The sequence below is a fragment of the Echinococcus granulosus genome (assembly GCF_000524195.1).
Source record: "Echinococcus granulosus chromosome Unknown EG_S00011, whole genome shotgun sequence".
In the NCBI taxonomy this organism is placed as follows: domain Eukaryota; kingdom Metazoa; phylum Platyhelminthes; class Cestoda; order Cyclophyllidea; family Taeniidae; genus Echinococcus; species Echinococcus granulosus.
The window spans coordinates 1,215,452-1,237,841 of record NW_020170391.1 but is presented as its reverse complement, the minus strand read 5'-3'; the positions used below and the strand labels follow the sequence as shown (position 1 = coordinate 1,237,841).

General features: G+C 41.7%; 3 protein-coding genes across 3 annotated transcripts; 1 reads left to right on the top strand and 2 right to left on the bottom strand. All coding sequences in view use genetic code 11, as the record gives it.

Annotated features, from left to right (window-relative positions):
• Positions 1-372: 372 nt before the first annotated feature.
• EGR_02500 (hypothetical protein) lies at positions 373-3,182 on the bottom strand (the record flags this gene model as incomplete). Its single annotated transcript, XM_024491749.1, has 3 exons — positions 373-837; positions 1,001-1,043; positions 2,509-3,182. The coding sequence occupies 3 exons, from the start codon at positions 3,180-3,182 to the stop codon at positions 373-375; spliced, it is 1,182 nt and encodes a 393-aa protein (XP_024353900.1).
• A 497-nt stretch (positions 3,183-3,679) lies between these two features.
• Positions 3,680-8,030, bottom strand: EGR_02499 (hypothetical protein; the record flags this gene model as incomplete). The annotated part of the gene is made up of 4 exons (XM_024491748.1): positions 3,680-3,831; positions 4,196-5,880; positions 6,724-6,885; positions 7,978-8,030. 4 exons carry the CDS (start codon positions 8,028-8,030, stop codon positions 3,680-3,682), a joined length of 2,052 nt encoding a protein of 683 aa, XP_024353899.1.
• Positions 8,031-14,279: 6,249 nt separating this feature from the next.
• On the top strand, positions 14,280-20,023 carry EGR_02498 (hypothetical protein; the record flags this gene model as incomplete). The annotated part of the gene is made up of 2 exons (XM_024491747.1): positions 14,280-14,410; positions 19,876-20,023. The coding sequence occupies 2 exons, from the start codon at positions 14,280-14,282 to the stop codon at positions 20,021-20,023; spliced, it is 279 nt and encodes a 92-aa protein (XP_024353898.1).
• Positions 20,024-22,390: the final 2,367 nt, after the last annotated feature.

The window sequence follows — 22,390 nt, the reverse complement described above, 5'->3', positions numbered from 1 at the left end:
TGAGGCCGGCTGGACACACATCCACCCCCATTTGTGTGTTGCCATGGCGCGCATTTGGGCCACCTGTGATTCCGCTACTGACGATTGTAAGTAGTATATCTCATTAAGGTAGTTGAGATAAATGGGACTTGAGGATAGCTTTATTAGTATCATCATCATTGTAGGTGTAATAAGTATATATATATGTATATATAGGCAGTTTCACAGGATGAAAAACTGGCCAGGGGTGGTGTGTGCTGTGTGCACCTGTACCTTTGTATTCGTGTATAAAGTTGAGAAAACTGGTGCAGTCATTGCCTAGAATTACGATAATTGGACGATAGCTTTGGGCCCACTGGGGAGTGGATAGTGGGGGAACAGTAGGAGATCAGTCTAAATGGTGGGAGTAGTGGTGGTCTCATTGAAGAGAGGGGGCTGGATCAGGTGATGGGAGGCCTGATAAGAACAGAACTGCTCGGGAGCGGTAGAGTTGCTTGAGGGCGACTGGTGGGAAGTTAGTTTAGCAGACACAAAATTGATTGGCCACTTCTGCTGACGCGCCCACCAACCACCGGTCTCGTCCATTGAGCAATCACTGGCAATCTGTGCCATCGAATTCTGCGGGGCGGAGTCAGCTGGCAGGGTGTAGATGCCTGTGGAGGCGCGAAAGATGTTAACAGGTGTCGGGACATCGACTCGGAGAACGTGAGGATGCCCGTTGGCGTAGCAGTGCGCACCCAGTTGGCTGCGCTTGTTAAAACAGACGCTGCAGACCCGACACGCATTTTGCCATGGTCTTGATGCATTCTTTCCAGCTCCACCTCTCTTAGCCTCATTCTGAAGGGATGCGGCTACCGTCTGAAGAATGAAATAATGTTACCGTGGAAAAGATCCAGGTGTATGACCAACCGTAGGACAAGTCTATCGCATACTTATGCACAATTATGAGATATAGATGGACTAAAATTTCATAAAATATAAAATTTTTAGCAATCTAACTGAAGAGAGCTCATTAACACACCATATCTTCATTGACAGAGAAGATAATATTGATAATATAGGCGCTGAAAAAGTTCGTTGATTTTCAAGAGGCTAGCTTAACTTATTCATTTGTAAGTGTGAGCTGCACAGGTACGACAAAGGCTTCATTTCATGGCAGTTTTCGGCCATCCCATGAACCAGCTGTCCACAACTGTAGTTTTATTCAAGCCTTTTGGTACAAAAAAAGCCACTTCGTGATGAGTCTTGATACAAGCTAGGGACCATGAAACGGTAATTTTGTGTCTAATAATATTTCAGGCAGAAAGTCTTACATTCCTCCCAGCACCAGATAAATATTTCACTCTGGCCGGAGATTTTAGTTAAAATGACCTTAAACTAATGCTATCTTCTTCGGCAAGACTTACCTCTGTAACAGTAAGAAAGTGTTCATCAAAACTACCCAGGAAAATCTATATGAGTCTGTCCAAACTGTCGGGCTTATTATGCACAGCGGATAATAAATTTCATGTTTTTTACTGATCTGCCCTCTTGCTTAACGAATCGCTTAAAGTAAATTTGCATAAGGAAGTAATTCACACCCCTACCATTGCTGCGATCCTACAAAACGATAATTGGCATTTATAGATGGAGGATTGACTTAAAAGACAGAACTGCCGTGAGTATTTTTGAATTAAACTCAGCAACTCTGAACTAATTGGCACCCTCTCCTACCGATTTTGCATGAAACACTCGGCGTTAGTTTAAACGCAAAATTATTTTAAACTCACTTAACTGCTTTCAACTGGGGGCATATCATTTACCATCGCTTAACTTCCATTCGCTTTGTATGATGTGATACAATCAGGAAAAAGGGAGATTGCGTGTGTCCACTCTAATTATAAGAGCAGGCGCTCGAGATTGGAGTAGATACTTTGCAACTTGTATTCGGTCGTTCGACATTTATTGATCAGACAAGTGTATATTTTTAGCTGTGGAAAAGACCTTGGATTTTGGCCTGAGTATCTATGGTGAATGGACTCTTACCGTGTGCCTTCTGAGTAACGAAGATGTTTGATAGAATGCAAAGAGCTGCCTGCATGCCCTTGCCAGAACACGCGCAGCCCCCTTTTGCAACCGTAGATTCCTTCGTCGAATTTTAATACGCCTCCATCTTGGAGTGTTTGTTGTGGGAAAGTTTGCGAGGAACTGATCGACACCATGTTTTATCTCCACGCCTGGCGCACGGTGTGGAGATGGTTTCAAGGAGAGATTAAGTGGACATCCGCGATCCACAGAGGTCTAGGGTCAAAATAAATCATTGCTTTAGTTCGTGATATTACTTAGTTTTACATACAAGGTCAAGTGGTTTAGGTGCAATTATCCTGTGGGAGGATAGTCATAAGATACCTTGATGCCCTCGTAAAATCCTAGGAGATTGTTATCGTCTACAATACACAGATTTTGAAGATACCCAAAGTGACTAAAGTGAATATTTTCCAAATTAGGGTGGATGTTGATAAAATACTGTTTATAATGGGGAGAAGTAACCTTACATCTTGAATGCCAGGTGGATTGGCAGATTCGTTGGCTGCAGATAGGATGTGCGGACTCCTGGGGAGAGGGGAATGTGGACTGGAATTGGTAAATGACCATGACGCCATAATGGGTGGGTGGATTGCCGAAGCATCCTCCTTTCCACCTGCCACTCCCATGGGGAAGAACTCTGAGGTCCCTTCAGACGTCCCCGATGGTGGCTGCTGTTGTTGAATTTTCCCAGGCTTACTGAAGTCCAGGGGCACCACGGCGATTCCCTTAGCTGCACTTCCTGTGGCCTGTGAAGTCGGTGTTATCACCACCGTTTGGTTCGTAATGCCGTGCTTGTTGGCTTTATGTGTGCGTAGGAAATACTTGTTGCAAATCCACTTGTTACAGATGTCACAGAGAACGCGCATCTGATTGGGTGACTTGCGAGGAGTCGTGCCAGTGGTACCATTAGGCAGGATACGCTTGGCTGCCAAGCCGGAAGCGGCAAGATGTACAGGATTCCACTTGGTTGTTGTGGCAGCTGAGGCGGCAGGGTTGATCACCATTCCCACTGCCGCCGTTGGTGGTGCTGGGGGAGGCGGCGGCTGGATGGCGGGAGGGGTGGAGTAGAGTCCAGACGGGGGGGAGAGGAGTCCCAACGGTGGAGGCAGCAGTAGAGTGTTCGAGGCTGTCGCCATGACGGGCAGATCGAAGCCGCCGCCTTCAATTCCCACTTCATGCACTGTGTTCACGTGTGCAAGAAGGGATGGCTACATATTAGTCTCTCTTCGCCCTCCCATAATCACATGGAAACCAGACGCCCAATTAATGGAAGTATGCTTCATCCCTGCTACACCTCACACAGAAGTGTGATTTAATATGGTATGGTCTGAAAACCGCCACCACCACCATACAATACCCAACAGTGGCAGCGGAGATGGCAGGGAGGGAGGACGGGAGAGGAACACGTGTGTAGAGCGGGGGATGGAAGGTTTTTTTCAAGACGCCTACCTGGAACTTTTGAATGTCAGCCTGATGGGAACAGCCGCGTGTTTGCAGTTTAAAAGAGGTTCCCTTTTCTTTTGTGAAAAATATATTGCTTCATCTAAGTATGCGTGCGTTTGTAGGGATGTGCATGCGTGCGTGCGTGTTGTGCTTTTAAACTTTTCCCCCACTGGTCAAGCCAGCGCACGCGCTACAAATTTGCTGACAAAACCATACCACATTCGTGATACGCGGGCACCAGAAGGAATTGGGCATATTTACATGCGCTTTCGCTCGCACGTGTGCATGTGACTAGTCGTCTGCCATCTCTCCCACCCATTTCTGGTGCTAAATGTCCCTTCGCTTAGAAATGAAAAATTAAGGGAATTATACTCTTAGGTAATGGTGGAGGGGCAAATAGTTACCCCAACTATGTGTCTTACTCTCAGTCGGAGCAATGAAGTCATTATTTACTTAATTGAGTTTATTTGCATTTCTATTTTGACAGAAAAGGAGTGAACTCAGATGATTGCTTTTGCCGAATGCACAATTAGTGATGAAAGTGTTGAACACGAGGGGTGATTACAATCACTTAAATGAACTTTAAGTTGTCATGTACTTTAGGGTAAATCTTTTCAGGATACAGAACATCTGTCACAAGCATTGGTACAGGGAATTTCGCATCAGTTAATTAAATAAAAAGTGAACTTTAGGCCCTCAAACTTACTTGATATTGCTGGTGGAAGTATGCCGTTCATAGTGTTTGGCACACTAAGCTGCGGTATACCACTTTGTTCCCGATTAATATTCTCAACAGACGTGGCGGATGGTAGCCGCATGAGTGAAGGATTTGGCAGCTGAATGGCAGTAGATGTTGGGCTTTCGCGGTCCGAATTGCTTGTTGGTGTCATCTTGGCTGTTGAAGCGTCACTTTCTCCATTGTTGTCCAGCGTTCTGGCGCTCAAAATGAAAATGAAAAATGATGGGTCCGTCGGACTTAGACTATGAACGGAGGTCAAGTGAGTCGGCAGAAACAGACGCGGACCAATTGTTTTATCACATAGTGGACAAGTGACTAATGCATTTGCCGCCATTAGCTGCGAAACTGGGTCCTTTTTCGCCTCTTCTTGGGGTGGTCTTGGCATGTCAGGCATTACGGATGGGGGCTGTGGAGGCAGCCAGGCAGGCAAACTTCCCAACGGGGCAGGGAACTGGGATGGTAGCATGGGAGTCATGAGTGAAAGTGGCGGCGGAAGAGGTGGAGGTACGCCAAAGGTTTCAAGACTTTGACTTGTACTCTCAACTTGGATCTTCTCTGTGTGTTTTCCAGATGAGGCTCTTGAGATCGGTACACCTACCTCTTGAGGTGAGAGACCGTGTACCTTAATCTTGTGGGTCCGAAGAAAGTACTTATTACAGAGTTCCTTTTTGCATAAATCGCAAGTGACACGATCTGCTAGTTTTGCGGCTGCCATACTTGACTTGAACATATCTAATGCTCCAGCATTAAGAGCTTTGCTGGTGACTGCAGAACTGAGAGTAGGACTGGAAACTGAATCACTGGCAACGACGGGTGGAATAAATGTGGCATTCTCACCAAGTTCAACGCGCGAAGGTTTACGCTCGGATTTGGGCATCCACAACGAAACTTGCTCCTTCTCAGATGTTACATTTGTTTCTGCCGGGTTGGAGATGCTTCGAAATCCTTCTACGGGAGTTCTTCGGTTTGGAATGCTCTCTCCCAGTTGCTGAGCTGTAGCAGCTGAGGAAGTAAGGACATTCATCCATTCATTTGTATTTGTGCATGGTGACTTATCTGTTGGGTCATTATCATCGGACTCATTAGAACCTGCCTCACGTTTTCGTATTTGCGAGAAAGGTTCACTGGGAATCCGGTGAACATCGTTTTTGTGTTTTCGGAGGTAGTATTTATTGCAAAAGTGCTTTTGGCACAGCTCACAAAAATCTTCGTCTTTGTTGCCATTAACAATGGCAGGAAGACCCTTTGTCCCCATAGACTGTAAACTGGGTGGAATCATCATGAAGGGATTGGGAAATGGAAAATCGCCGGGTGTGGAGGTCGTCGCCTCAGATGAGGGAGTCGCCAATCCAGAGAAGAATTGTGATGTGAGATTCATTTCATCCCAGTTAGCTTCAAAGTCTGGTTTGGAATTAGGGGTAGGAATTTTTGCCTCAGAAGGCCAAGCAGAAGGATTAATGGTGGAAGCATTCAGCATAGACATTGCTGCAGCCAATAAGCGATTTTTCAAGTCATCAGTGTCTCTCAAATCATTTCCATCCACAGATGTTAGGGGCATTGGTAGCTGCTGATCGCTGAATGATTTCATGAGGGCAAAGACTGCTGATGCATCCGGAGGGAAGCCGTTATTCGTGTCGGTCATGCTTTTCCACCTGAAAAGTAGAAATAAGGCCGACTGGTCGAAACAGTGTGCACAATCCCACAGCCGACCCCATACAAGGCGTAGTGGTGAATGTTGAACATTGTCTACAACTGAAAAGTATCGATCGGCACGTATTTAAATGCAACGTGAACTTGTCAGACTCCTTTTAAATATAAAAAGTTATTTACTTTTCTTGTATGTTTACAATGCGAACAAACCAAATTCTGGTATTTATCCAGTCCGCCTTATCAGAGTTTTAAGTCTCCGGTCCTAGCACTAATTGGGGCTTCCATTCGAGTGCCACCTGTGGATAGTTCCCAACGCTGGAAACTCCCTAAATTGCAACACTCACGTCCCCGCTATTTAAGACTGGGATTTTATGAGGCGGTGAACAATGGATTGCGTTGTTTTAGAATGCTAGGGGAGAATCCCGCATGCTGCAGGAGCTAGACGGGAACACTAGTGGCCATTTAAGCCAGATATAACGAATGATAGAGCAGTTAGTAATACAATTCCCCAATAAGACCATTCATGTATCCATTGTACGTGAAGTCCTTAGAAAAATACTTAATGCATCCAGATCGTGGTGCAAGATAGGCGGTTATAAAGCGCTTGTACCATTTACAACAAAATTGCAGAAGTGCATTAGCCACACCGGATACATTAATTAAACTGATAGCATCTCTTACTACACCAGTCTCTGTCAGTGATCACACAATTATCAAATATTTATTGAGGAAAGCAGTTTTGACTGGGAATTTTTACCAACAAATTACCTTTTTCATAGGCACTACACGATAAAAGTGGTCTTTCGCGCGAATGGCAGAAAAAGAACTCCAGGATCTCTTGTTACCAGTCTGCTTCACTACATTTAAAAGATGGCAATTCATAGGCTCTTTCTTGATTATCTTTAAGTTGTGGATTCTCCAGACTAGTATGGAACGCAAATGGAGTAAGCTTTTTGCTTAGCACAAACTCATAAATATGCTGAACTATTAGATTGGCATAAAGCAATCTAGAAATAATTTTAACTGCATAAGTTCAGAAAAGATGGGAGGACATAAAACAAGGTAACACCACTAGGATGGCAACGATTTGCACGTTGCAGGGCCACTTGAGATTGACCGCATCGAAGATCCGTAAACGTAATTAAGAGCGGAAATTGTGTTGTTAATGGTGGTGGTGGTGGTTGTGATGCGCCTGTGTACGTATTTATGTGCATGTTTCTGCGTTAAAAGATACGTATCTCACAACCCCTTTAGCTAGTTCAGAAAGTTGTTGCATTTTATGGGAGTCGAACGGCTTCTCCAATAAACTATTCGCCCACCGTTGAGGCCACAACCTTTCGTGTTAATGGTTGCGTAAAACTGCACAAATCACATGGAATCTCTCCTTTTAATAAATGTGCTACCTCTCAAATAAGCAGAAATAACCTCTGTACACGCGTATAGCCTCTCTGTTGGTGGAAAAATGTGGTGCCTACTTAATGCATTTATTGCGTTTTTTTGGAATTTTACAGTCGTGTTTGCCAGTTGTCAAAAATCTGACATTATTCATTTTGATAAGACTGCAGTGAATCATGGACTCTTCCACTAAAACAATCAAAAGATTAAAGTGAAAAATTTTTCATGACTCCTTACTTTTCTAATCTGATGCTAACAAGCAACTACACTGTTTCGCTTATTGAGACTTAAAAATCCTCTTTAAATCAGATTTCTCCACTTTTATTTCATTCTGCTACATCACTTCAAAACGTATTTCATATTCAATGCTGGATTAAGTAAATTGCAACCGTAAAAACTCGAAGTAAAAAAACGGACATAGCAAAAACTGACATTGAGAGACTTTGTTAGGAATGAACTTCAAGGGTGAATTGAAGAAAATACTTCAGAATTTACTGGCTATTTACAATCTCCTAATCTGCATATCTCTGATATCTCAAGCGCACACACATGAACACCCTTTAGAGTAGCTATTCCGTCATTTATCACAAGTTCTTTAAACCTCACTCCTGCTCTCTCCCTCCTCCCCTCACACCCACAAGTCTTCCTTCTAATTAAACTACATGCAAGCCTACTAAAAGCGCAGTCTGTGGGCACACACTCACATATACGTACACTGAGAGAGAGAGAGAGAGAGAAAGGTGCTTGCCTCCGTCATTTATCAAAACCACCTAAAAATTATAAGTTTGTGCTGTCCTTTACTGCGGCAAGTAGGGTGGTGGCAATTAAAATTTTCTTCAAAGCCTTAACTCCCGCTTCCTCGCACTCTTTCGGTAGCCCTCTATGTCAAACGAGAGAAAAAGGGTCTTTGAAGTCGCTTGCATCTGGTGTACACACATGCACGAGTCTGTGTCATACGAAGTACTGTTGGCTTCCTCAAAGAGAGGATATTTTGAAAGAGGAAAATAAGGGGACTCCAACCATACGTGGGTGGCTGTTGTGCAGGGCAGGGCAGGTGGCTGATTTTTGGCCCCACAAGGCCTCCTTTTTGAAGAAACAAGGTTATAAATCCTGTGTGCACGCACGACGGTAAATGTAAACTTTTGGTGGTGGCATTTCCGGTATTCCAAGGAAGAATAGAATGTGTGCGGGCGTGTGGACAGAGGGAAGTGTGGAGATAGTGAAGGTAACTGCAACAGTAGCAAGCGCATTGAATCACTCAAGTGAAGGTAAACAATGGGACAGCACGAAACCGTTTATGAACCAGGGCGCCCCTTTTTGATGCACCTTAAATCACCCTCAGGGACCTTTACTTGGCCACTCCCAAACTTCACCCGTGTTTTTACTTCTTTCGCGGTTTTTTGACAGGACCAAAACCAACTCATTGAATGAATTGTACTTTAGATGACCTTCTTCCCTTTACCTGTGCATAACACACGCAACTACAGGTATCTCTCCTGCCTTCGCAAAAGTCTTTGCTCGGCATTCGGAACCACAGATACTGACTTTTTAATGTTTCACGTTTATCATTGAGATAAAATTCTCGGGGATTATAAGATGAATAAGAAAACTTATTTCTTTTATTTTCCATAATGGAAGGAAGTTAAAATGTCATTACTTCGAATAAAAGTCCCTCAAGAACTATCCACTATTTAAGTAAAAGTGTGTAATGGAAGAGCTTGATGAGAACAATTCAACATTTCTCAAAATATATGATGACTTTTAAATGTTTGCCTAAAAGGTGAGTCTCCTCCCTAAATGAAGGTGGAAGTTTTAGAACTCCAACAGCAAAAATATTGAAAAATTGTACTAAATTTAAAAGGACCTATTCTTGCTTGTGTTGCTTTACAGACCTCAAGAGTGGACTTACTAATTGTGTTTGAAATCAGTTCTACTTGGTAAATGTTAAATCATTTTAAGTAATCATTAGAAAAAGCCTACACATATTTTATTTCATTTCAAAATGTTTGAGGTCCAGACATTGACAATTGGCTTGCTATAGAGGAAGAAGAGTTGAAATGTCCCATGTCTACACAATCCTATTTGCACACGCACACACGTACACACATACACAGGCCTATCATACACACCTTAATCAATTCAAGGTTTAAGAATAGATGAATAATTAGATCAACTAAGATTGCGACCCAAATTTCCTGCATTAAATTATCCTCTTCCACCCCTCTCTTCCTGTCCCTCTACCCCCCACCCCCCTCTAGAACGATCCCGCCCCGCTCTCTCTCCAACCACAGAAAGAATCATAACTCCAGCACAACGCAGCAAACACCAGGCAACCCCACCTCCCCTCCCCGAGTCTCAAGCGGCTATTTCTCCAAGGCGCGTGTGTTGAACTTGGATGCAAATTTGCGTAATTTGCATTCAGCAGTGCCGTTGCCTTAAACAACGATCCTCCCTCTCCCCTTCTTGGAACCGGCTCAATCCTTGCCCAAACGTTTTGCTGCGCACACCCTCGCTGTGGCTTGGGTTTCACTTCGTGCGTTATGCATTCATTCCTCCTCTCTCTCTTCCTCCTTAAACCCGTTCACATAACAGATCTTTCATTCATCATTCCTGTCCTTCACTCATTCCTCCATTCATCTAATAGAACGCAACCAGGAATTTAAGGATTCGAAACACTTTTTAAATCATTAAAAGTTCTGATCTCTCATTATCTTACTAAGTGAGATTACTATTATCGTTTGAGGACTGTAAGTCGGACTATACCAAGTAAGGGAAAACTAATAGCGATATCATTAAAAACGGTGAAAGATATGCGATGTGACTTACTATAAGAGGGGGAGTAATGTCTCCCAATGGCGCCAGGTATGTTTGGTGAGGAGTATTTACCCACGTGTCTGTTTATGCTATTCGAGTACCGCTGGTAGCCACTGTGAACATTGGGCCAGAGCCTTAGCAACACTCCAGATTGACTGAATTAGATGGGAGGCTTGGTATTTGTATACCATTTATTTTGAGTTGCTGCTATCTCTCCCCCTGCGCATCCCACCGCTTCCGTCCCCCTACCCCCTCCTTCCATCTGCGTCGGCTTATCGCTGTCTGGACTAAATGTAAACACCGGGTTTTAGTAAAATTCGCGTCTTCTTTTTTGGGACGAGCGCAGTTTAGTTTGCCGATTTTTTGTCAAGTTTTCTAGCCAAAGGTCAAGTTATTTGACGTCTTCGAAGAAAATTTGGGATGGTGGAGAGAAAGTAGTGCTGACTGTGAAACACAAAGCCTTCATTTACGTGCCCAAGGCATAACTTTTGTCCAACTATTGCTCGGAGTGAATATGCATCCCATCTGTTTAAACTCGTGAATTTCATATTTCACTTGCCTCGCAAGTGGGACTTGGAATGTTAATGCATTCATAAGGCCACTGTAAACAAAGTAATTAAGGTGCTAAAGTCTACTGAAGTGTTTGAAAAATTGGCTTTAAGGTTCAATCGAGTGCAATGCTTTTACTGCATCAGTACCGGTTTGCAAACAATTAGAGTTATTCTGTGGTTAATTCCTATGAAAATACAGTCCTTGCAATTTTGTTTTTAAAATATGTGAATTGACAGACACGGAGCCAATAAATGCCTGAGAAAAAGTTATCATTAAAATTTGGATTCTGCTAAAACATCCAGTGAGTTCTGATTTCAAAAATGATTTGCAAGTGTGGAGCAGAAGTTGTCTTCGAAATTTGGCACTTTTAGCAAGAAATCCGGTAATTATTTTAAATTTGAACTAATCAGACGCCAGGAGTTGTTACTTGGCCTCGAATTCAATTCACTTTTCATTTATTTATTATTTCATAAGTTCACAAAATGCGCTTATAATTAACCACAGGACTTCATAGAGTCGGTTTTTGTTTATTGTGTTTCTAATAGAGCAATGACAAACTTTTCATCTAGTGTTTCTCCGATTACCTAAAACTTCAAACTTGGCATATGAGCAAAGTTTACGAGCAAATCTTCACGGAAGAAATACTGTAAAAAGTAAATTTAAATACCAACAAAGAACACAATTTGAATTCTGTTGCAATGTTAGTTTATATTTACGGAAGCGGATGGTCTAAAGATTTAGGGGACAAATGAAAATACCAATGCTATGACGATGCAAGCATCCTTATTTCTCCTAAATTCAAAATTGGAATGCATTTTATAGGAGGCAATAATCACAGCACTTGCAATTGTGGGAATGGCATAGGATTTCCCCTTCTATCCGAGGAAGAGTAACGTGAAACAGGTGAAATGGATCACATACACGCTGCGAGGGAGAGACATTAGCAGATCATGGGTAAACGCTTCATTCAGAGCCTGTGTACAGGCACACACAGATAGATGGGTGGAGGATGGTAGTGTTAAATTCTGCAGTAGGATTTATGTCAGAGGAGGGACGAGGGGAATGTGATCTGTTCAGACGAAGGCCACCTGTGGAGATGGCTTCACTGCTACTTACGATGATTGATGGACCGATGGGACAGTGATTTAACATTTTAAATGGAGTGCAATCTTGGCAGCGGAAATGAACCATCACTATAACCATCCACATACATTTCAAATAATATCGTTAAAGATTTTGACAATAACTATAGTTTCAAACACAAATACACCGGCCGAATTTGCGTGAATTGCCTATGCTATTCAGTAAACATATGCATTAGCAAAACTGGTAAGTCTGTTCAAAGGGCTAAGTGGTATTAGGCAGGCAAGTATGAGCGTCACTGTAGTTAAAGGTTACGAAAATCAAAAATTGACAAAGCGACAAAAATGGAAACTCACCAAAGTGAGGCGATAGGTTTCCTTGGGCGCTATGGCGTTGAAACTCGCACAGGATGAAATGTAGCAATGACCAGCCGTCACGAATACTCAGGGAGTAATAAGCGGAAAAACAGCACCGTCGAATCAAAACGTCTGGCCAATCGTGAATGTGTGTGTGTTGATGGTTTGTTAAAAGACGACTGCCTGTAGGAGCTCTCACATCCGTGCATGCGCTGCACACACGTCCGCACTTAGTGCACACAAGCTTTAACTTCAAACACTGCACATCGCACACACCTAAACACGCGCGCAAATGCACACAAACTGCAACTTCAGCAGTAAAGAGGGAAGGAGAAAGAGCAACCGTGTGTACAAAAGCGTATTGTGTCGCATTGTCCCTTCCCACTCCCCCTATCGCTCTCTCATATCCTCTCCGTCCTACCACCAATGTGTCCGCGTGCATGACTGTGACCGCAGAAAGTCTGCGCTCTCATTGGTTCACTCACCCCCGCCTGCGCCCGTACGTGCGCACGCATGCACACACACGCATCAAATGCGCGTGTGCGCATATGCCTGTGTGCATCCACATGCGATTGTGCACTGATTATGCATGTCCCCTTCATATTTTTGGCCTATTTCACATTATTTTAAAAATAAAACGCTAAAATCTTTAGTTTTTAAAGATAAATATGGTTAGAAGTTTTTGTTCGCAGAGTTATGCGACCATTTAATATGAAAGCCAATGACAGCGCAACAAAGAGAAAGAAGGCTTTCATCCTACTTTATTTTGTCATCACAAGTCAGTTGCCGTGCAAAACCTTTTCGCTTAAAATTTCTACGACACAATCAAATAAAGATTACACAAACTTTTTGTGTTTTAGTCTGTTTGTAAATAATTGGGTTGCAGGAAGAACCCCTTCAACAGGTAATGCAGCACCTTTAAAAGGTTACAGCACCAAGAAAGTGGCATCTGGACGCTATGAGGCCTGTGCTTACTAAGGCCTGCTAAGTTGTGGCTATTAAAAAGGAAGCTTTTAGATTGGATAATGAATGCGACTGTACAAAAGTAGATGGCTTGGAGGGGTGTGAGAGATGCTAACGATCGGGTTTATCATGATTTAAATCTTGACGAAAATTTATTATAACTGATAGTCACTTTTCGCGGTATTGAATAGCACAACACCGAGCCTCAAGGGACTGACTCGGTTATAATTGTTGAAACGAGATCCAGTCGCAGTCATCCAACCGAAATAGAATCCTGACTCACTTATCTGAAGAATTTACCAGATTATGCACCTCGGGTTAAAAGCTTTCTAATTTGTAATAATGAGCTAATTTTAAGCTTGAGGAGAAGAAAATTAACACAATCAATGCAATTGAGTGCAAAACCAAGTAGATGTTAAATTTGGTCAGGTGCTCACTTTTCAAACTGCAATGAGACTTTTCCTTTTAGCGATTCAGAGCCACGTGAATGCACTTGAAAATACTAGACTGTTAACAAACAGTCCGTGGCTTATAATCAAGCAGGCTTGGTTCTATGGGGGTTTTTATGGCCTGGATACTCTGAAACTGTATATTGTCACTGTCGTAGTGACACCATTCTGTTTAGCTAACGTTATGATTTCCTAGCTTAGAGATCGCACTTTTGAGCATTGTGTGTGGTGAGAAATTGAGATAGGTATATGAACTCAAAAGGTAGTCTAAATTTGTGATGAGTACAGTCTGCATAGGTAAAACGTTGCCACATGGTTATATTTCCTTAAATGGATTTCTTTTTCAGCAAGAATGCATCTTTACTTACTTTTGTTATGGAAGAGTAGGAAATAATTTTGGAAATCATCGGAACAGCTTATGTGAATAAGTCAAATCTCTGTCTCCGTTGCATAGGTGATTGGACAAGAAATGCTCCATTTAACGGGGTTTAAGAGACTATAACAATGAAATAGAGACTAACTGCTTAGAGGTATGTCAGGGAGTACGGCCAGAGGAGATTTAACCCCTTGTCAGCCAGGTTAAATGGCTATTTATGATGAAGAGGTGGAACGGGCCTGAGGCATCGTAGTTAGCAAATGTGTAATATTTTGCATAAACGGAGCTTGCTGTCCACTTATGCAAATCCTCCAAAAACGTGCATAATTCCTGCGTGAATAATTATCATATTTGTGCTCCATATGATAGCAGGGAGGCACCTGTGCTCATCCAGCTAGCCAGCCAGCCAGCCAATGTCCACTTGGGTGTGCGAGTGTGCAAATCTGATGGTGCGTATCTCGAAGGCGTCGGGGACGCACACACGCTTACAACGCGGCTTCGTTATGCAGCACTATGATGGAGATGTTAGAGATGGGTGTGGGGGGTAGGTTTAGGGAGTAGAGGAAGTATGAGTTCTCTATGGCTGTGTTTCTTTTGATAAGAGTAACGAGTTGCGTCACCTCTCGTAACCACTACACTGGCCATTTTTGATGACAACACTTAAAGTTCCCTTTTCACACGCGTTTTTTTTAAATGATCATCATCTAATGACAAATCTGTCTTTAGCGTTTTTTACATCGAGGATGTCATATATTCATCTGGACCAGAATATTTTACATACATTTTCTCTGTTACCAAAAAAGAATAATCTAACTGCTTGCCTTGCAAGTCATTTTTATAATGAATAAACTTCAATTTTTTAATATTGACACTACCAAAAGATGGCAACCTATAAGAAAATTATTGTAGTTGCCTTAAATTAGACTCACATCTAATTAGTTCGCCATTTGAATATTAGCTATGGAAGAGCAACTTGGATGGTTGAGCTCTGGGTCAGACGAACACTGGTAATTCAACAATAATGTATAAGATTTTGACCGCACACCTCTAATATTGCTGTGGTATGTATGGAGATTTTTATTGAAGTCATGCCAGATGAAATATAATTTAACAGTACCATTCCGAATTAATTTTAATGGAGGTTGGATAATTTTGTGATTCAAAGTCAACGAAGTAATTTCGCATCCTTTGACTACTTTGAAGGAAGTTTAAAATTTCCATTCATGCAGAGATTGATAGCACATTGCCTTTCAGTCAATTCCCTGACGTAAAAGCATTAAAGTGTTAGGCCTTAATGTAAGAAAGCTGCCTTGACCGATAAGTGAAGGTGGCCGGCCTCAAGAACTGCTGCATTAATCACACAGTGAACGCCCAATCACCGAGCGGGCAAGTTCAATTTGTAAATGTTGCTAGACAGATTAATATTATGCCTGGTAAGTCGGCACTTAAAGGTCTTGCCATAAATTCGCCGACTTTACAATTTATCACCATGTACAATCCTCTGCTTAAATGGTACGTGCTTGTTAAAGCCGATCCCTAACTATCATCACGTTAGACAAGCTTTTAGACACCCCTGTGGACTAAAACCATCGTTGGGGAGTCTGCTGTCAACATGGCGTCACTGACCAATAAAATGCTTGTAAGCCCCACTAAGATCACGATCTGACACTTTTTGATCCACACGAAGCTTAATAACAGTCTGCCTTTCAAAAAAGGAGATGGCTTAATGAAATAAAAAGGATTTATGTCAGCCTAGTAACCACTTACATTGACAGCATTGAAGCAAAGTAAAACCTAGCAACAGGCACCACTTTATGGTGAACATGAACATCTCATAAAATCAAACGAAGGGTCAGAATTTGGTTGACAACTTCGAAGTCCAATTCTTCAGTCCCTCATGCTACTAATTTGTCACAGTTTTGATCTTATTTGAACTGAATTAGGCATCGAATTAGGTACTTAAACTTCGAGATTTCTCTGTAAACAGTAGAAAATGGGTTCACTCTACACCCATATTCTTATAAGCATTTGGCACTATCAGTGGGGTTACCTCAACCACATTTTCATTTAGTGCATTTAGTAAAGTAACGACTACGGTTCAAATTAGAATAAGTCAAAAAGTCGTAAATACTAGCAGTTTGATGACGATGTTCGAAAGTGACCACCATATTAGTCGGCAAACACTTTTTTTACACTCTAGTTCCTACATTCCTGACATTCCTCACTCCTTGTTGCATGCCTCTGACTAAAGAGGAGCTTTTACCACCAGACCTGATTAGTTTATAAGTGCGATTGGCCTGCCGGTTTTTTGTTGTCAGTATTCTGTTTCCCACTCGTAGCCGATTTATAGCCGGGGCCTGGCAAGAACTATTTTTGCTTATGAAAGGAATTTTATCAGACTAATTGTACGAAAGAATAATCCTTCCGCCAATACCCAAATACGCTATTTAACTTTGTAGAACACTGTATCATTGGACCCTTGACATCATTAATTACGAATTCCTGAAAGTTAAATGCCGTTACTGTATGAGTCGAATTATGGCTTTGTAATATGTAAAGCGGTATATTACCAAAGCCAACTCAATTCCTAATTTGACTGTTAAGAGTCACTTACTCAACGAGCGACTTGTGTCCTGTGGTATAGGCTATGGACTGCATTCTCTGATTATCCAATAATTCGCATTGGACAGTTACATTTTGAACCTCAAACAAACAGCCCTGTGATCGAACCTGTGCTACCCCTGAAAACCTAAGCCCTCCCTAGTCTTCTCAAAGGAACGCCTGAATATTCATAAACACCTATTTTCGTTCATGCCTTAAGGCCTGCACTTAAGCCAAGTCATTTACTCTGATATCTACGACCAAGAAGTCGAAGAATGGTTTGATCTCTTAAGTGAAAAATACTTTATTAAATAAATTTGAATGTCAAAAATAAATCAAATTTTGATGTCCTTCCTATTTTATGTATAGTCTGTCAGTAATGTATTAGTTACATATTTTGAATGAAATATATGGCCTTTATTTTAGTAGATAAAATTGCAATCATTTGCCCGAATTTCGCTCATATGAGTAGTAATGAACATTAATTTTACCTCTTTTTCTTCCTGTGATAAAAAAGTCGTGCAAGACTTGTTGAAGTGGTGTCTTTACATAATTTGCAAACTTTTTGGCTTACACCAAGTATATAATGTGGTAACTGCTCGTAAATTCATATTCACATCTAATGGGTATAATAACCATCAATTATCTAAAAGCTATTTTAAATTATGTCAAGGTGGAGAACTTGTGGCCCGAGGAGAATCGCTTCCCAAACTCCTACTTTGGAGATTGAGGCAACCAATTCAAGCTGAATATGCACCATTTAGAAAACTTTTGTGTGTGCGTTCAATCTGCTATTTATTAGACATTGGCACCTCCCCAGTTGTCCCTTGCACAGGGTTCATCGCACTCTTTGCTTGCCTACTTTCAAACACAGATTCTATGCATGGAAAGGAAGAACGGAAAACATCGGCATGTGCGTTTATACGATTATCTGAATGCGAAGCAAAAGGATGAAGGGTTTTTTACCGGCGTGTGGCAGGCAATCTAATAATGCCTGCTCAAACATTTGGCAAAGGTCAACTCCTCCCTCCTCAAAGCCTAAATAAACTCTTAAGCGTTTACCCAAAATTAATCTCATCTAGCATTTGCCACACTTTAGCGTATTGAACATTGCTGATGAGAATAAAAAGCGTCATAAGCTAATAATTCAAAACGCCGAGCTGCAACTGGTCTCTATTCAGTATGAGTAAAGTCGTTGTTTTTGTTGATAAAGTTAATTTGGCTGACACTCGTCAAATCACACAGTCGGTCGAGCATGTGAATGGGATCAGTGATTAGCCCAATAGTATTTTACATCTTTGATTGGTTTCATATATTTGCGCATCGCAAGCGGAACCAAAATTTTCATCATTGAATAGGGATTATTGAAATATTATATTATTGAAAGTGGCACTTAAAGAATAGCATTCATTAACACATTTAGGCCAAGCAATAAACTTACAGCAGATAATAATGAATTTTAAGTTTAATGGTGTTAATATGGGTGATTTGAAGCTCACCTCCACCTTAAACGTTTTGCTCTAGGTGAGTGATTAGTCTTGTCATTGGTTTTTTCTTGCGTGGGTTATGACCCATGAATCGCCGGGGAGCAACACGGAACCAATCCAGCATCTGCCAGCACGAGCACATCGCATTACTTTGATGGAAGGGGAAGTGTGGAAAAAGTTTGAGTGAACAAGAAAGGGTGAGCGGGTGTGTGTACAAATCGTACTACCACTACGAGAAGGTGAATAATTAGAAAATAAAACATATCAACTGCGAACTTGTCAGTAGGTGCTGCAGCGACTGCGTGCATGTGCTTTTCCACACTGCACCTCGGTGTGCGGGGAGGGCAGATAGGATGAAGCAGGGAGAATGAATTAAGAAGAAAAAGCTAACACCGACTAGGCAGCAATCTATCACGGAAGCTGAAACAAATTGCAACACAAATGAGCTGGCTTTGATGTGTGGTATTGGCTATCCCAACGTGAGAACTTCAGCGCGAAACGAATTATTAGGGTATATCACTTACCATTTGTAACTCGGTGGGGGAAGTTTTTGTCACAAAACCCACGAACGTCTCATTCCTCATTCCTCTTGCTCCCTCTCTAGTGTAGGTTCGAAACTACCTTCCAAATCACCAAAGGAAGAGCAATATGTGCATGCGTGGGTGCATCCACCACATTGTGGTGGATGGGGAGGGGATGGGTGTTTGTGTACCTGTGACCACACAAGAACCCTTTCTTGTGTGCAAACTTGTTTCTTTGTTCTTTCTTTTAGTGTGCAAATGTGTCGTTATGGTTTCTTTTCTACACAAGAAAGGGTTCCTTGCCTTATTAACTTGCATTCTTACATAAGAGTTCAATGCTTCTTTTTAATACAAGCAATTTTCCATTTTAGAGATGCCGGTTTTTAAATTTTCTGCAAGACGAATAGCATTAAATCACAACTCTGTCTCATTAGATCGGTCCGTGGTAGGATTTGGGGTTTTAAAGTATGCTGATATGGTCAAAGTATTACTCAAGAAACCTATTTTGGAAACTCTTGTTATGTGTCAACCAGGTATGTGGACGGTTAGCATAAATGTTTGGTTGTGCTTTTAACACCTTTACATTTGGGTGGGCTTAGATTCTATAGCTTGCCCTGAAGCCCATTTTAAGAACTTTTGTTTTATACGAACTGCATCTTAACTTGATAAGTTGTTTATCAAATCACAAGCTTGCTATTTGCCTGTCCATTTCATTAAAAATGAATCGCAACGTGCTGAATGATTTGGTCCACGTAATCAACAATCCATTGGCCTAATGTCACATTTCTGATTAAAGCCACCGAAGTCAAATAGTCAGTGCCAATTAAATTACAAATGAGTGGATAATCAAAATTTGCCTTTTTCATGTTTTAAATTAACGAGAAATATGCGCTCTCTGGTTGCCTATATTTCAATGAAGCAAAATGAAGAGAATGAAGTACACGTTTGTAATTTTCATTATAAACGCCCAAGACACTCATTCAAAAGCTGTACTTACAAGCCCCATCTTGCAGAACTGAAAGTGCACATGCCGAATGTATATAGGTGCACGACTGTGGATTAATTATTTTGAATAATGGATCTTTTAAATTCCACTGGAAACAGGCGTCAGTAAAAACAATTCACTCTCACGAGTTGCTTTTCAACGTTGGAGTAGGACAGCATGAAGAAATGATGGGTGCAAAGTACAAGCACTAAGGCGCCATGCTTTAGTTTACCACCCGATTTGTCTTTGATCAAACCAAAGCGTAGACGTAAGCTGTGGTTGGCGTTTGTTGTCAGATCTTTAAAATTGGTAGATGCTTACCTCTCTGCCTCACCTCAGCTTCTAAAATCTACCACTCCTTAGTCTGTCCCGCCTTCCTCCCTCAATTTTTCCTTCGTCGTTCCCCTTCCTCTAGCCTCACCTCCGCCTCCGGTGCGGTTCACGTCTATCGACCCATTCGGAGCGAATTTCCTCTAACCTGCATTGCGCGCAAACTTAAAAGTCGCCCACCATGGGGCATACGGCCGCACACACATACACACGCACCCATACACTCGTGCTAGCAGAGTTGAGTCAATTTTTATTATTGCTGATCCACCATAAAGGTTAATATAAACCAGTCAGAGGAGAGAGGAGGGAGGTGGAAGAGGCAAAATTTAGCGAGCAGGCTTGCTTACATGAGCTTGGGATCGTTAGAGTGAATGAGGACAAGGGGAGTGGTAGTGAGTAGTTGAATCGGTAGCTGAGCCGTGCAGGCACGCTCATGCGCACAAACGCGCTTCGCTACTTACTCGTGTTTGTATGGATGCGTGCGTGGATGCTCCCATGCGTGCATGCGTACGTACCTGCGGGCGCGCTGTCGGATTGAAATTTTAATTTGGTTGCATTTTAAAACACGGCAGCCAGGTGATTGGTTAAAATCTTAAGCGCGACAAAAATTTTCACGCATGCGCGTAGAGACAGGATTTTGTGCGGCTGTCAATTGAAAGTTACGGTTCCATAGGCTATTTAGGGCCACGAATCAGTCTATTTATTTCCAAACTGGGGTTAGTTTGAATAAAGCCCAGCGTTCCATACAGACAGACTGAAGTTGACCAATCAAAGCTTGCAATGATCTCGATTGGTGAATTATCGTTGCAAGCAAGTGACATACTTTAATGATGCAGTGAATTGTCGAATTATGTGTAGTGACTGTAAATAATGGACTTCGGATGCAAACGAAATACGACTAGCACATGCCTAGCACTCCACAAACCGCAATAAATAATGGTGATCATTGTGTCCAAAGGAGACGAAAAATAGACAATAGGTTCTCCATTATCACACTGTATGCTTGTACAGACCCCACTCCTCCCTCCATCCTCGTTACGTTATTTGTAGCCCACTCCCTCTCTCTGAGTCAGCTCGTTTGAGTAGGTAAACACAGCACACAAATTGGGCAAACAACGACCGATTAGGGTTGGGAGGCCAGTGCTCACTCACACAGACTCACAGGGAGGCTGGGAAGAGGCAAGGGGAGGAGTCAGGAGTCCGCTTTATCAAAAATTAAACTAACACGCATACAAACACAGCAATTACTGAGATTTGGTCTGACGCGAGCGCGCACAGGCACATTGTGGATGGCGGGTTGGGGCAAGGCTGCGAGTATGATGCTTTGACAGACGGACGGCAGTTTTCAAACAAGGTAAACACTAACTGGTTTCCCCAAGCATACTCTAACTGCGACTATTTGTTCGCGGAATCATCCCCACGAAATTATTGTAGAGACTTTCAGTCTGCGTTTTTGAATTTTATTCATTAATGATTGCCAGCTGCCAGCCTTTTCCAAATTCTTCATAAACCTCCATAAGAATGCCATACTCAACTCCACATAAACAACCTTTTTTCAAAGTCAATTTTTTTGTTTATTTAAATGAAACGGAATTCCAAATCAGCATACGAAAATAAAGTTATAAACGATGCGTAAATAACAAGGTGCAATTAGGTCATCGTTTAGGAGTTGGTTGATTTAAACGCCCGAAAGTTTGAGATTTTATTGGGAAGGTATCCTAGCATTTTGGTAGTGAAATAGTAATACCTTTTAAACACATGGCTATTCGGAGCCATTTACAAAACGGCGTGGATTTCACTGCTCTATGCCTTACTTCTGCACCCTTCCTTATTTTGCAATCGCAAAGTTTGAGCTAATCAAAGACATTTGATCACCTTGAGACCGAAAAGTACATTTGTAAGGTCATTTTCTGCAAAAAAATTTGAAGACACCTACGTGTTTGATCTAAGCTTTGCTAAATAAAGTGCAACTCCCTAATTTGTGACTTTAACTGAGGGTTTGATATTCGACTGATAATGCTCTAAGTATTAGCTAATTTTATGCGAAATGGCAGAGATAAGTTTAAAAGTACTTCCACAAACTCACAAAATTTTTCATTTGGTTTTAAAAAATTGCCGAAATCACCACTTTGTATATGGCAATGTCTAGGGGGGTAAATTAGACATAAGAAGGAGAAAGATTACCAGTTTTGTTTATGAAATGTCAACTTTGTACAGAAATTCGCAATCGAAACTGTTTGAACAAAAATTTCTGACAGCGAAACATAAATCATTGATATAAATTGATCGGTTAAGTTAGAGAGTGCTTAAATCCTGCGAAAATATCAGTCTTTGTCTTGTCAGGAAAAAATATTTGAAAGGAAACCAAGCAAGGGATATAATAATTCATTTTAAGGAATTATGTTTTGCTGGACTTAGACATGTAATGCGCAGGTCTTCATTTGACCTTATGCGTGAATGCAGTAACAAATGCACACGAGCCTTAGTTTTTGTCCAAAATATCAGTAAAAAGGGAGCCTCTATCACAGTCAAGAAAACCTCATGGGTGCTGGACAATATCGAATGCCGCAAAAAGCTAACAGTGTCAATCTGTCATTGCA